This window comes from Aptenodytes patagonicus, chromosome 4 (assembly GCF_965638725.1).
Source record: "Aptenodytes patagonicus chromosome 4, bAptPat1.pri.cur, whole genome shotgun sequence".
Classification (NCBI taxonomy): domain Eukaryota; kingdom Metazoa; phylum Chordata; class Aves; order Sphenisciformes; family Spheniscidae; genus Aptenodytes; species Aptenodytes patagonicus.
The window spans coordinates 65,451,515-65,467,779 of NC_134952.1; the positions used below are offsets into that span (position 1 = coordinate 65,451,515).

General features: G+C 43.5%; 1 protein-coding gene and 1 long non-coding RNA gene across 5 annotated transcripts in view; one reads left to right on the forward strand and one right to left on the reverse strand.

Moving 5' to 3' along the window:
• Positions 1-3,594, forward strand: part of PRKG2 (protein kinase cGMP-dependent 2) — a 31,784-nt gene extending 28,190 nt beyond the window's left edge. For all 3 annotated transcript variants that reach the window (XM_076336972.1, XM_076336973.1, XM_076336974.1), the window contains 4 exons: positions 34-156; positions 1,643-1,705; positions 2,561-2,627; positions 3,499-3,594. In XM_076336972.1, the coding sequence (XP_076193087.1) occupies positions 34-156; positions 1,643-1,705; positions 2,561-2,627; positions 3,499-3,594 (349 nt within the window). The remainder of the gene's footprint in view (positions 1-33; positions 157-1,642; positions 1,706-2,560; positions 2,628-3,498) is intronic.
• The window catches only part of LOC143159715 (uncharacterized), a 71,693-nt gene that overhangs the window by 36,423 nt on the left and 19,005 nt on the right, over positions 1-16,265 (reverse strand). The gene's annotated exons all lie outside the window — the stretch shown is intronic.

A 16,265-nucleotide genomic window follows, 5' to 3' on the forward strand; every position in this document is an offset into this window, starting at 1 on the left:
ATTCCGTTTACCAGTGTTGCTTTCTTTTTCTAGTCCACCATTCTCTGGGGCTGATCAAATGATGACATATAATTTGATTCTCAAAGGCATTGAAAAACTGGATTTTCCTAAAATAATAACAAGGCGGCCTGAGGATTTGATCCGCAGACTCTGCAGGTAGGAGGGGGAGTTTGTGGCAGAGCCTGGGTGTAGATAGTTTGAGCTATTTAAGATCCAGACTAGAGTGTTGAATTCCTGACAACTTCATTTAAAATTGTTATGCCTAGCATGGTCTATTCTGATTATATTCAGTATGCATGCATGCCTCTGAGCGTGTGTCACACCTCTTAGTCTGCAGAAGTATCATCTACAAATAAATGCAGGCTCTGGGCTTTCTCTGTAGCTGTGAATTTTTTCTGAAACACATCTTAGGGAAAACTTTATTAAGTGTGGGCTGAGGAAAGAGCTAAAGAATTTAATTTTATTATCAAGCGCAGTGTTTTAAAAAAATGCTTCCAAAATTACTTAGGCATATAGCTCCTACAGAAAGCGTAGGGCACTTAAAGACTGACTTAAGCTCACTTGTAAATGTGCAAAAAGGTGGTATTTCAGAAGGGCCAGCATAACTCAGAAGCATTAGTGCATAGTGGCATGCACAACCTGTGGCTGGTGACACTGCTGACTTTGAACTCCCAGCTCCAGTGGGATTACATCCACAGCACTAGGAACAGTATACACCGTGTTTGTGCAGCAGGATTGAAAGGATCTTTGTAGCTGCAAATTTTGGTCTGCCTCCTTTTGTAACTCATGACCAGACTTGCTGGCCAAGAAAAAAAAGGTGTGCAACTAAAATTCAACCAGTTGATTTCCCTCTGCTGCTTCTCACAGCAGAATGACACTGTTTTGGCTTCCTGGAAGGTTTCTCCATCCTCAAAAGAAAGGAGCAGTGAGCAACACCTCATTATGTCTCCTTATTGTTGTCCCACAAGCGGGGTCCAGTACCCGGTGTGCAATAAGCCAATCTTACACACAGAGCTGAGATATTTATTTATCTCATGTTTGCACAAAGATGGGTGCTAGGTGGTAATTCCACAAAGCTAGCTCACCACACAAAAGAACTGCAGCGTATTTATATTATTACATGATTAGCAAAAAACCCGCCTACGTTCATGCTCATTGGTTAGTTATGTTCAAATTAGCCTCACTTGCCATGTAAATTAGCACGCATGCTCCTTGCGGGTGTGTGGGGGCAAGTCTTTCCAGTCTTGAATTGAGTCGGTGGTCGCAATCTCCCCTTGCTGCCTTTACCTTTCCCCTAGTTACCGCAGTTTTTGCTGACTTCTTGTTTCTTTGGCAATCATCTAGCCTCCCACGCCTTCTAGGGCAGGATGTTCCCCTTTTATCAGTCTTTTAGTTCTTCTTCAAGGGCATAGTGTTGTAAGGCATGCATTGTTTATACAAGGTAATCAGGCTAGTACACAATGAAGACTACAGTCTAGGTATTAACCCAAACATGGCTACATTATGAGACCACATGTCGTATGCAAGCTCCATCCCTGTGTGACTGTTAAATGCAAGCAGTTTGGACCTATAAATGCTCTTTTAAAAAAATAAAAAAATATTTTTAAAATTCTTATCCTTATTCTTTTTCTCTTTTTTTAAGGCAAAACCCTACAGAAAGATTAGGCAATCTCAGGAATGGAATTAATGACATCAAGAAGCACAGGTAAGTGAAAGAGACTGCCAAGAAGAAAATTTGGTTTTTAATTTGAAAATATTTTTAATATTTTAGAACCCAGTCCTGTAAACCCATAAAGCTCCAGGCACTTCCAGGCAGATTGTGTAAAAGAGATCTCTGTTGCTATCGAGTATATTTGCGACTACAGCAAGCAACAATATAAACATTAATGCTCAGCATGATTATCTAGTAACATCTTGTTGTTTACTGGTTTTTTGGAGGTTGCTGATGTAGGAATTTAATTCAGTTCTCAGAGAAATCAATGCCAGTTCAGCATCTGCCTTTCAGACCTCCTAACTGTTAAACAGTTGCTTTTTAAGAATGGTAGTTAAGAGCTCTGGAGCAATATTAGGTTTTTGTCTTCTTTCTTGTAATGAAGAAAGTCCTCTGTGGATTAAACATTTCCTGCTTTTTCTTTTTATCCGAGTTGTTTCTAAGCCCTGCAGTTTGTGCTTGGTAAAAGAAGTGCTTTGACTGTTCTGCTTGTCTCCCTCTTCTCATGCTGTTAAAAGAGGGTGGAATTCCAAGGGGACGCATATGTCTTTGCATGGCTGTGCTTATGCATATATTAACCTGCCTGTCACTTTGGCACTTCTACACAGAGGAGATGCAATGTATCTGGTGGTCCTGAAGCTCCCCCTGCTACCACTCCCTTGTATGGCAATGACAGCGCTCAAGTTTCCTCCTAACAACTGTGTTGTCACATGGACAGAAGTTGGCATGAAAAAATGTCTTATAGCCCTTGTTCACATGTTTTTCAGCTATTAATAGTATAATGACAAAAAACAATCTGTCTTTCTCTCTTGGTCTCTCCCTGTCTGTCTCTCATTTCTTTTTAATCAGGTGGTTGAGTAGTTTTAACTGGGATGGTCTGAAAGTGAGGAAATTAACATCGCCTTTAAAAAGAGAGGTATTGGCTTTGGCTTTCAATATCATAATGCTTTACTAATATAAAGTTGCTTGGCTACAATGAAACAACTGATGGTGAGAACGAAGTTTCCCAACGATGCATTTCAATTACTATAGCTCGCCATTTTTAGTGAAAATCGAATGAAAGAAAGAGACACAGCAAGCAATACATAACTTAAATTCAGTTAAATAATGGAAATATTATTCTTCCTATGTACTTTGCATTAGATTTTCACCATTACTAGAATAAATAGTGTTTGGTCAGAAACGAATACTGAAAAAGCATGTTTTCCTCGGTAGTGGGCACATTATTAAGATGCACTGTTCACGTTACTGTGTGGAGTACAAATTCTTTTATTCTCTTACTATTGAGTTACAGCACATCCTTGAACAAGCTTCCTGTTTTAAATGGCCCGTTTCTCTTTGCCCTAAAATGAAAAAAGATTGATGATAAAGAATTTGAAACTCACTTTGAACTCAGTTTGAAACGAAAAATAATTCTGAGATCTGCTTTGAGTAGTTACCCCATGAGTGTAGATTTGGTCTTAAACAAATTTGAATCAAAATTGTACGCAGTGTGGCCCAGTTTTCTTACTGACTTTATAGGGCTTTGGGTGAAATCTAGGATTTGATAGTATTTGGGGAGTGTTTTTGTATAAGGAGGCTAATGCCATTGTTCTGTTGTACAATGTAATTACTGGAGATTTATCTTTTAAAGAACGAGGAATTGCATCAGTTGAAAGAAGCCATCCATATCATGCTAGCCTTTCATTCCTCCACTGGTAGCAATAAAAATGATGAGTAATCAGTGGAGAGTATTTTCAAAAGTTACCTTCTGAAACAACCATTTGTTTGTGTTTTTAATGTCCTAGTTGTCTGGACCGGCTGATTACAGCTACTTTGACAGCTATCCACCTGAAGAGGGAATCCCTCCAGATGAACTTTCAGGCTGGGACAAGGATTTCTGATATTTTTTTCTTCCAGGACATTTATAGAGACTCATAGGCATCAGTTCTAAACCTGCTCTCTTGTTTCTTGCTTAAAATCCAATTACACAAGGTTTGTGACAAACACAATGTTCCTTGAAGGATAGCACAGCAACCAGAACTTGTTTGGATAATGCACCAAAACCTGTGTGCATCTCTTTACAACAAGGGCATGCATTCAGTCAGCAGATGTAACTTGAAGGGGTTTTGATACACAACGTCTCTATGAACATTTTCAGACACTATGGATCGGATGTATGGTTTTGCCATTGGAAATATCACTAGCTAATATTTTGATATTAACAAGGTTACCATATGTGTTTATTTTGAACAGAGAGGATGAGTATTGGAAGCCAATAGCTCTGTGGCATTTGTCAACAGCTGACACTATAGGCATTTAGTTTTCATTTTATCTTAAGTCTGCTGTGTGTTTCACTTTTTCCTGTAATAGCCAGTATTACATTGATCCAGAAGCATGTGGAAAAGAGACTTTTACTGAAAGGTTGATTTGATCTGATGCTGCAGCTAAAAGGCTATCACTGTGGAAGCTGCCTCTCTGTCAGTCTAGTTTTGCATCAGGTTGAATATGTGAGACAGGGTATAACAGGTCAAATGAAAATCCAGTAGGAAACAAGGTATATACATAATAGAAGTTGCCTGGAGAAGCACACTGTGGTATGTATTTCCCTTACTGCTTCAAACAGCCGTGTCCATTTCTTAAAATGTTTTGCTTTTATGTAGTGTGAAGATAAAATAGATGAACAAAAAGCATTTACCTTGCAGGAAAAAAATATGTAAGTATAGAATCATATTTTTTCCTTCAAATATATTTTCAGATTGTTTTCATTGATATTTTTCTGAAACACTACATCTGTTCACATCAGTGCTAAAACTCCCACCCATTTCAATGTTCCAGTTGGTATCACTAGGTGTGAACTGTCATTTCAAATCATATTTCTTCAGACATCTTATTAACATATAATTATTCTGAGTTCTAGGAGGGGAGAATAAGAGAGCAAAAGCTTGATTTCTCTTGTAAGGAATTCTATTCATGAAATCAGTTTAAATATTCTGTTCTCTTTTGACCACCTTCCTTTCTCTCTAGTGGCTACTAATGAGGTTTAGAAAGGCAAGAAATTCCAAGCTCCTCTCAAAAACAATATAAAAATATAATTGATTTGTAGCCCAATTTTTCAAGCTCTGTCTTCACCTACTTTGGTACAAGTAAAAAAATTGCTACCTAGAACCGTCAAACAACCTGAGCGAGGGAGCCCAGCAAACAGCTAAGATAGTCAGGAGGCTGGAGCACATGTCCTGTGAGGAAAGGCTGAGGCACCTGGGCTTATTCAGCCCAGAGGAGCGAAGGCTTTGCGGGGACCTTACAGCAGCCTGCCAGTGCCTACAGGGAGGTTATTGAGAAGACAGCCAGACCCTTTATGGAGCTGCACAGGAAGGAGGAGGTCATAAATTGGAACAGGAGAGGTGCCAACCTGACAAAAGGAAAAAAGTGTTTCCCCAGTGAAGCAGGATCCCAGACAGGTTCTGCAGTTTCCTTCCTTGCAGGTTTTCAAGACAGGACCAGACAGACCCTCGAGCAACCCAATCTGAATTCAGTGTTGACCCTGCTTTGAGCAGGAGGTTAGACTAGAGACCTCCCGAGGTCCCTTCCAGCCTGAGTCATTCCATGATTCTAGGAATTAGTTTTATCTGTCAGCCATTTGTATAATCAGAATATAACACAATGCATGTTCCTGTATGAATTTATATAGCCCGGGCTTTGCCACTTAACCTTTAAATTGTTGGAACAGGGGAATTAGTTTGAAATGTTGATTGGATAATAAATGCAGTTGGATGTTGTGCGTTCATGGTTTATACAGAAAAATTCTGTTGCTCTCTGTTATGAAGCACAACTGCTATAGAAACAGGGATGTTCCTGGGTGTCGTGCTGCGCCTATGGGATCGATGCATCTGCAAGCCCTGCTAGGATTTGTTTGAGCTCCCACTGAGACAAAGTCCAATCTAAATTTCGATACTGAAGCTGCCACAGCACACTGCATTTCACATGTTGGATGGAAAACCTCCCAGGCAACTTGTAATGTGTGCTCAGGGTTTAGTTACCCACAACTGCTGGCTAGACTTCCTAGCTGCTGGTCATGACTTATCCCAACTGGGTGAGGGAGGGACTGCCATAGGGGCAGTTTCATGGTTTGTTCCGTGGTTACAATTATTTTTTACTGCTGGGTGGCCATCGCTTTGACAGCAAATCAATTTAAATATTTTGTATAACATTCAGTCCAAATAAAGGCAGTAGAATATTTTCCATTGAATTTAATGAAGGTTGGATTGAGCCCTTGGAGGAGGACACTACATGTTTAGCTGGTTTTGCTTCCCTGCCCGATTGTAAACTATTGTGGAAACTTGCAGTCAGCAAAGCCTGTGCAAAATGGTGATAAGCATACACAGTCAGAGAGGGTGGAGCAGAGGCTATAAGCTGGGACTGTAGGTGCTTTAGACGCTTGCAACTAACTCTGTTTAGCAATACCAAAGGCCACATTGTCTTTTCAGGATTTAGACAAGCACTAGACATTAGGTATGTGTGTTTCTCTGTGTGTGTTTGTCTTTCTCTCATAAATATTTTTATTACAGTCAAAATAATATTGCGCCAAATTTTATAAAAAGCTTTTGAATGTATTTTTCCATTGTATTTATAGGTAGTTTTCTCCCATATATATATATAAAAAAGTGTGTATATATATATGTTTTTTAAGTGAAGAAATAGCCGTATTATAAGTTTAGTGCAGTTAGCATTAAGTCTGTACAGCTGTAGGATATGTTTTCTTCATAAAGCTTGTTTAACTTGCAGTGTGTGCAAATAAAGTAAGCTTACAGGCAATGGGCAGGACATTCAATTTTTAGAATCGCATTCCATACAGCAGTCTGGATTCTTAGCCCTGGATTATACTTCTTGTCTACATGATTCAGAAGAGACTGAGGCAGAAAAGACTACACTGGAGAGAGAGTCATTGATGTCATCACTCAGACTATGTTTTTCCCTAGTGGATGTTGAGAAAATGAATGCATAAGAAGCTACAATAAATGAGGTCACAGATCGTTTTGTATTTATGTAGAGTTCCCATGTACATTTGATTCATTTTATTTCTGGCATGTATGCAGTTGACTGAGCTGAAGTTTTCCAGAAATAGAAGCAGAAGCTGATATGGTACAGGCTAAACATTATTTGAACTAACCCAAACTGTCTTTAACAGACAGATGTACTTCAGACTTCAACTCAGCACCAGTGGAGTTATGCTGTTGTAAAACAAGAGGATAAATAAGCGATTCAGGTTCAAGTAGTTTCACAGTGCAGGAGATTATGGGAGAATTGAATGGACAGTTATGATGATGATCAGATTATGCTTATTGTTGCATTTTCTAATTTAAAATCAGTGAAAAACAGATTTTGACATTCAGGTTTTGGGCATGCTGTGGATATGTTAGTAATTGTCTGAGTTCTGTCCTTGGTGTTCTTATCTGTGTTTTGCCTTTCTGTCTTGTCAGCTTCGTTTTTATTGTGTGGCTCCCTGAGAAACCCAGCTATACCTATGCTTTTTTCCCTGTACATCTGCCACAAGAGAACATGCCTCAGGAGGCAGGAGGGATGATGATTCTTCGTGACAGAGGACAGAGATGAGGAGCAGTTAGCCTGGGCTGGGTAGATGGAAGCACCTTTCCCCAACTACCACATCAGAGTGGAGATGCAGGTGAGCACTTCAGAGAGACATGTAGGCAGGAGCAGCAGCAGAGTGAAAGAGAAAATTCCCAGACGTATGATAATTCTATCCAGTTTTTAGTGCAAGTGATGAATTTTCACCGTGTCCTCACAGCTGTCCCTTCAGGCTTTGAGAAGGGTGAGGTTGGCCACCCTGATGCCTGAATGCATCATCTGTTAATAGAAAGGGGAAGAAGTAACCTCAGTGCACCAAATGTTTCAATTTATACATAAAGGGATGTGGGATGGGTGTTAGAGAGTGTAAGCCTGTAAGATTTTTGCATTGAATAAGAGGAAACAGCTGTCCTGACATTTAGAGATTCCCTGTGATTTCAGGCAGTATTTAACAGGTCTCACTTGCAATGAAAAGCATCTGAGACCCCTTTCTTCTCCCACTACTCAACAAGCTATCTCTGAACAGACACAGCTTTCCCCTGTGGTCATAGAATCATAGAATGGTTTGGGTTGGAAGGGACCTTAATCATCTAGTTCCAACCCCCCTGCCATGGGCAGGGACACCTTCCACTAGACCAGGTTGCTCAAAGCCCCGTCCAACCTGGCCTTGAACACTTCCAGGGATGGGGCATCCGCTTCTCTGGGCAACCTGTTCCAGTGCCTCACCACCCTCATAGTGAAGAATTTCTTCCTTATATCTAATCTAAATCTCCCCTCTTTCAGTTTAAAGCGATTATCCCTTGTCCTATCACTACATACCCTTGTAAGAAGTCCCTCTCCAGGTTTCTTGTAGGCCCCCTTCAGGTACTGGAAGGCTGCTATAAGGTCTCCCCAGAGCATTCTCTTCTCCAGGCTGAACAAGCCCAACTCTCTCAGCCTGTCTTCATAGGAGAGGTGCTCCAGCCCTCTGACCATCTTCATGGCCCTCCTCTGGACTCGCTCCAACAGGTCCATGTCCTTCTTCTGTTGGAGGCCCCAGAGCTGAACGCAGTACTCCAGGTGGGGTCTCACGAGAGTGGAGTGGAGGGGCAGAATTGCCTCCCTCAACCTGCTGGTCACGCTTCTTTTGATGCAGCCCAGGATATGGTTGGCTTTCTGGGCTGCAAGTGCACATTGCCAGGTCATGTTGAGCTTCTCATCAACCAACACCCCCAAGTCCTTCTCCTCAGGGCTACTCTCAATCCATTCTCCGCCCAGCCTGTATTTGTGCTTAGGATTGCCCCAACCCATATGCAGGACCTTGCACTTGGCCGTGTTGAACTTCATGAGGTTCACTTTCAAGCCTGTCAAGGTCCCTCTGGATGGCATTCCTTCTCTCCAGTGTGTCGACTGCACCACACAGCTTGGTGTTGTCAGCAAACTTACTGAGGGTGCACTCAATCCCACTTCTCATGATAGCCCTCTGGGACCTGTGTCAGGTGATGGGGGTGACAACCTAAGATTTAAAGGGGTAACGACTAGGGAGCCAGAGGAAGCAAGGGAATTGAGCTCGGGGATATACCCAAATCTATCAGCACTAAACCTAGACTGTGAATATGTGGGAAACTAGGGGCGGGGCTTGGTTCAGTGGCAGTACTGGTGGCCACTACTCCCACTGCTAAGGATCCAAGTCCGAGATGATAGTCGCAGTTAATGGTTGCTACCTTACAACATTCCTCATTGACACAGGAGCCCAAATATCGATGGTAGATAAGGATATTCTTATCACTAACAAAGGACAGCCTCTGCTTAGCAAGCAGTTGGTTTCTATTGTAGGTGTTAATGGGAAAATCACTACTTACCCACTGGTCAGAGCTAAACTAATTCTGTCTAATGGACAGACAGTCTGCCCGACCTTACGTTTAGGTTCCCCTAATATGGTATGGATGTACTGAAAGGTCAGTCATGGGTGGACTCATGGGGGAAAATGGGAAATAGGGACACCACCCTCTTTGCCCCACAGTTTACCACCTACAAATGCATGCCTGACTGTTAATCTGTTGTGAACAGCTGCTCCTTTACCCCATAGCAAACTAGTTAATATTCCACAATACAAATTGCTTTCTGATGCTATTCATCCTGTTACTGAATTGATAAAGGAGCTGGAAGCACGGGGAATCATTGTCAAGTCTCATTCCCCCTGCAATTCTCCTATATGGCCAGTAAAGAAACCTAATGGCAAGTGGCGACTAACAGTAGATTACCGAGCCTTGAACACTGCCACTGAACTGCTCGCTGCAGCTGTTCCCAGTATAAGTGATATAGTCAATTTTCTTAACGAACAAGCCTTTCTATGGATGGCAACAGTGGATGTGAAGGATATGTTTTTCATGATCCCAATATCAGAGGCAGATAGGGAGAGATTTGCTTTTACCTGGCAGGGACTCCAATATACATTTACGCACTTACCACAGGGTTTTAAACATAGCCCTACCGTTGCTCATGCTACACTGGCTAAAGAGCTAGAAACATTAAAATTACCACAAGAGGTTACAGTGGTGCAGTATATAGATGATGTCTTAATAGGTGGACACTCAGCGGAACCTGTGAAACAGGCTATGGCCATTGTTATAACACACTTACAGTCAATTGGGGTAGAGGTACCGGAAGAAAAGAAACAAGGACCCAGCCAGGAAGTAACCTTTTTGAGAGTCAGATGGATAGGTGGGAAGGAAATGGTTCCTGCTGAGGTCCTAGAAGAAATCCAACAGTTACCCATCCCTGAGAATAAAAAGGAGTTCCGTGCTGTGCTAGGGACTTCAGGATTTTGGAGGCCACGTATTCCAGGATTTAGTATAATAGTCCAACCACTCTATAACTTAGTAAAGAAAAATGCAGTCTGGGAATGGACTCCACAACATGAAGAGGCCCTGGAGCTTCTAAAGGAAAATGTGAATGTGTATTGACCATTGGGACCCACCCACCCTGTGTGGCCCCTCTCACTACATATCCAGGTTAGAGAGAAGGGATATTGGTGGGGACTATGGAAACAAGGGCCTACCGGTTCCAAGGATCTCCCTTTTACTTTTTGCTCCAAATCATGGCAGAATGCTCAGCACAATTACTCAACTTTTGAAAAGGTGCTATTAGCGCTTATGAAAGGCTAGTAGCAACTGAACCTTTGAGTCAGAGAAGAAACATAAAATTACATGTGCCAATACCTATTCTTAAATCTATTCTCGGTGGTAAAAAACTGCCTTTAGGTATAGCACATAAGATCACTGTACAAAGGTGGGCACTGTACACAGTGTACACTGTACACCATTGTGTAACCACAGATGGCCTGACTAAGGAGAATAAAGTTACTGAAGTAGTGGAACATACAGGAATGCCTACAGAATACACAGAGCCTCCATGCTCCAGGATGCTCCTGAATTCAATCTCCATCAACCAGATGGTGTCTGGTTTACTGACGGGAGTGCTCGTAAAATACAGGGTAAATGGCAAGGAACGGCTGCTGCTGTATCTGTAGCTGATGAACTTGCAGTAACTGAATGAGTAGGAGGTTCTGCTCAATTAGCAGAGCTCTACGCCATAGTATTAGCTCTTAGAAATGGCACACTGATTCCTATGCTGCATGGGCTGGTGCTACACAATGGCTAGGAAGTTGGGCAAAATGCAATTGGCAGATAGGGAATCGAGATATATGGGGAAGAAAATATTGGGAACAAATATACCAGATCACCAACTCCCATCCTATTGCCATAGGGCATGTAGCTGAACACCAGAAAAATACTACTCAGGTGGCCAAATGGAACAATATGACCGACCACCTAGCCAGTATAAATGTGGCAGGTTTTTCCTCTGCCTTGAGTGTTGAATGGTTAGCTAAATGGCTGCATGAATGGTTGGGACACACCGGTGCATATGACCTATATCAGCATGCAGCGAGACGAGGCTGGCCAATTTGTAAACAACAAGCAGTTCAACTAGTGACCGCTTGTGGATTTTGCAATGATATGAGGGATTATCTTGTCAGAAGTCAACAACAAGCAAGCGTTAGAGAAAGGAAAGTCCTTTGGGGTACTTGGCAAGTTGAGTATGTCGGACCCATGACGTCCTTCTGAAGGATGGAAATGTATTATGACTGCAGTTGAAATAGTAAGTGGTTTGGGTAATGTTTACCCTACATGCACTGCATCTGGACTGGCAACTGTAGCAGGATTAAACCGATGGCTTGCTGTGCACCCAATGCCACAAGAGATACAGTCAGATAATGGTTCATCTTTTAAAAATAAAATAGTACAGGAATGGTGTCTTAAGCATGGAGTTAAGTGGACTTTCCACTTACCCTGTTGTCCTCAGAGTAATGGTATAATAGAAAGATGGAATGGGTTGCTTAAACAACAGCTCAAACGGCAAAACGGTAATGCTAATTGGGGGAGGAACTTACGGGAAGCCGTACGAGCACTGAACTCACGGCAGACTCCTACTGGCAGTCCACTATATGGAGGTTATGAACAATCCCCTGTGCTGAACCAACACCAGCAGGATGCTTTGAATACCTTGGTGTGGCATCCAGGAGATCAGGTGAGAATTCAACACCCATCACTCGGAAAACGCTGGGTCACTTTGCAGCACTTTTGAGGGAAAGGAATATGGGAAACTCTGGATGCTGTTGGAGTGAAATTAATCGTTACTGAGGCTTGGATATGATCCAAGACCTAAGTCTTCTTTCCCTTTCCCTAGGAACTGTTGAACTCCTGTACAACTAAGTGAAAAGCTGTTGTTGAACCTGCATCCTACGGAAAGTATCCATCTAGAAAGTACCCTAAGTATTCCCTGGAACTTTGTTAATACTCTCTATGGTAAAGTGCTATCACTGGAAAGAATGTTAACATCTAAAAAGACGGGAACCTTTGTGTACTGGACAATTCTAATCCTCGTGTTGGGGAATCTGGCATTCTTTCACATAAATGTAGATGCACCATGCAATAACCAAGCAAACCCACAGAAGCTGGTAACCTCTTGCCTTAACATGGACAGTGAGGTCCAACATATCCAAAACCCACCAGTGGGGCAGCGAGAACCAAGGTTTCCACCTGACCACGCACATCAGCCTTACCTTTTGCTTAAGCGTTAGTAGTGCGTATCCAGGAATCTGGACTTGGGTTGGAGAGACTAATACTCGCATTATAGATGGGGACACCGCCCTACAGTATGATCACAATACCACTGAAGGACCTATTAAGTTTGTCCTTTTACACAATTGCACACATGTAACAATATCAGATAAACCCAACAAGGGATGGCAATGCCTGCTGCAAATGGGGCCGCTGGGATTCATTATGGGAGTCTGTGTGCCAATGAACCGTCAAGGTCATGGTTCGTGTACCACAGTGGGCAGTATGCAATTTGACATTTCCCTGATTCCCACTACCACTACTACACCACCAGCAACAGTTGCCAAAAGCTTTCCTGAAAGATTTTCAGTTTTTACTTCTGAAGTACATGAATTTTAGTTTAAGATTCGCTGGGACAATGTTAATATTAGTAAAGTGTACCCAAATTGCTCACAATGGATGATACCTATATATAATCAATGGCTTAAGTCTCACTGGAAAATCCGCACAGCTAGAGATCTTCCAACAGGATTGGGAGCTGCTGGCTTGGGCACAGGAGTGTTAAATTCTACGGACTTGGAGATTGCTAATAATAAAGTGTCCAGGCTAGGACAGTTAAGCAAACAAGCTATAATTGGTCAGAACATGGATATGGTAAAGGGGATACACAGCTACTAAAACCCTTACACTTAGTCTTAACCCAGGGAAAAAGCACAAACAGATTTTGAAAGACATGTACACTGGTGTTCACAACGTTGTTTCTAACACTGGCAGTGCCGTTGCATGTGTTACTATGCAAACCTTGCTATAAATGAATATGAACAACAAGCCAATCAGGTCCATAGTGGAAATCCTGCTGTGTTAGGGGCCCTATTATTGGATCGGTGACAGGATTGTAAATCTCAGTTCCTCAGAACTGTAGGAAGTAAAAGTAACCTGTTAAGTGGATCTATCTATTACCGCACAGTGAATTAGAAAATAAAAGAAGAACCCATTTACTAATATACCCTGCTTCCCATCATTGTAGTTAACAGAATATGGGCACCAGTTCAAGGGCACAAATGGATAGAGGACCAAGGCAATCTGATTGATACTCGTGGATGTGAACAATGGGGAAACCATGTTCTGCCCTGAGCATTTAGTAATACAAGACCCATGTTCCAGTGATATATCCTCAGGTACCTGTTATTTAGACTCAGTGTATGACAATCGCACAGTTGTACTTAAGTGGAAACCAGGTTGTGTATGTGTGGTGTCACTTTGTGACGTTCTATGGAATGACAGGAACAAAACGATGGCTCCTGGCCGAGAATGTCGGTGCAACGTTACAGCACTAGAAATCTGTGGATGACTTTATAGAAGCCATAAAGCAAACCTCACATCACTGCTGGTGGAATTCTGGCCTACAACTTGGTCGGTACCCTTAGGACAAATATGGGACACAGTATTCTCTCAAACTGAAGAACTGGAATCCTTAACCGCCAGCTATGGAAAAGCTATTACATACCAAAAACAAGTGACTATTGCTATCAAACACAATACCGGCTAAATTGTCAGAATCGCAACAGAAATTGAACAAACTGCTAGACATCACCAGTATGACTTTTTTTAAATGGGATAGGCACCATCTGCAACTGGCATACTGCATCTTATGTTACGTTCTATGATAATTGTATTATTGTGTTCTATTTTGTTAGCTTTGTTATCATAGAATCGTAGAATCATTTAGGTTGGAGCCTAATGAGCCTTCCCTGTCCTGGCCCTCCCAGCCTTTGGCCACGCCGCTCCACTGCCTGGCTGCCGAGAGTCATTCCTGTTGCAGTGGGGGGAAGGATGAGCTCTTTGGCTCCCTGTGTGTCCACCTGCCTGCCTGTAAGCAGGCTGTGGGTCTGGGTGCCTTGGTGCTCCACTGGCAGCTCGTGCAGGGTGACTGCCCCGTTAGCAGGGTCTAGGTCAGGGTGCCCCCGAATTCGAGAGAAGGAGCCTCCTTTGGCCTTTGGGACCAGGGCTGCCCTGTAACTCAGGGCCTGGCCAGTGCGCTGCAGTCCCAGGCATTCTGCAGTCCAGGCAGTGGCTCGAGCCCCCCGTAAGCAGCCTCTGGCTGCTGCTTTGCATGCCCAGCTCCATTTGCCCAGGGTGCCTGCCTCAGAGCCCAGCCAGCTCCAGCACCGTCTGGAACCCTGCTGTGCGTCACTTTGGTGAGAAAAGCTGATGGGTAGGGGGTGGGCCAGTGCCGGTAGTGCTGTGGGGTAGTGCTCTGGGGGTCGGAGTCCCTCTTGTCCTTCAGGCAAAGGAATGACGCTTCCCAGCTCTAACTGTGTCCTCCTTCCTTTGCAGCAGCTGGTGCAGAAGAAGGAAGAGGCATCGTGTGGAACTGCGAGGCAAGAGTGAGCATGACATGTTATTCATGGGTACTCAATAAAATGATGTGGATTTGGGACTCAGAAAAAAAACTTAAGTGCTGTGGTTTTGGGACTAAAAATGCAGACCAAGTCGTGCATTTTCATCTTTTGAAAACGGAGATTAAATAAGTAAAAGTGCTGCATTTTTCAGCCTTAAAACAAGCTCTGGGGGCTGGTTTGGGGTCTCAAAAGCACAGCCCCGTGTTTCTGATGCTCTGAAAAAGACTAAAAGTCCTGCATTTTCAGTGCTTGAAAACAGAGACCAAGTGTTGTGATTTTGGGGCTCAAAACCAGAGAGTGAGCATTGCATTTCTGAAGCTCAGAGAAAGACTAAGTCAGTCATGCATTTTCAGCACTTGAAAAAGCAGGCTAAAAGTCCTGCATTTCTGGGACTCAGAAAAAAACTATGTAAGTAAGTAAAAGTGCTGCATTTTTGGGATTTGGAAACGGAGGCTAAGTGGGCTGTTTTCAGCCCCCAAAATGGAAGCCTGGGGGGGACTTTGGGTGGGTGGTAGGGGAACGGGGGGGGGGCGGGGGGAAGTGCGGGAGGGCATTGGGGGCCAGGTGCGCAGGGGTGGGCAGGGTGCATGGGGTCTGGTCACATTGGTCCCCGAAGTTCATAGAATCAGAATAGTTTGGGTTGGAAGGGACCTCTAAAGGTCATCTAGTCCAACCCCCCCCGCAATGAGCAGGGACATCTTCAACTAGACCAGGTTGCTCAGAGCCCCGTCCAACCTGACCTTGAATGTTTCCAGGGATGGGGCATCCACCACCTCTCTGGGCAATCTGTTCCAGTGCTTCACCACCCTCATTGTAAAAAATTTCTTCCTTATATCTAGTCTAAATCTACCCTCTTTTAGTTTAAAACCATTACCCTTTGTCCTGTCGCAACAGGCCCTGCTAAAAAGTCTGTCCCCATATTTCTTATAAGCCCCCTTTAAGTATTGAAAGGATGCAATAAGGTCTCCCCAAAGCCTTCTCCTCTCCAGGCTGAACAACCCCAACTCTCTCAGCCTACCCTCACAGGAGAGGTGTTCCATCCCCCGATCATTTTCATGGCCCTCTTTTGGATCCGCTCCAACAGGTCCATGGCTTTCTGTGCTGAGGACTCCAGAGCTGGACACAGTACTCCAGGTGGGGTCTCACCAGAGCAGAGTAGAGCGGCAGAATCACCTCCCTCGACCTGCTGGCCACGCTTCTTTTGATGCAGCCCAGGATACGGTTGGCCTTCTGGGCCGCGAGTGCACATTGTCCAGCTTTTCATCCACCAGTACTGCCAAGGTCTTCTCGGCAGGGCTGCTCTCAATCCCTTCATCCCCCAGCCTGTTTTCATACCAGGGGTTGCCCCGACCCAGGTGCAGGACCCTGCACTTGGCCTTGTTGAACCTCATGAGGTTGATATGGGCCCACTTCTTGAGCTTGTCCAGGTCCCTCTGAATGGCATCCCATCCCTCAGGCATGTCAGCCGCACCACTCAACTTCGTG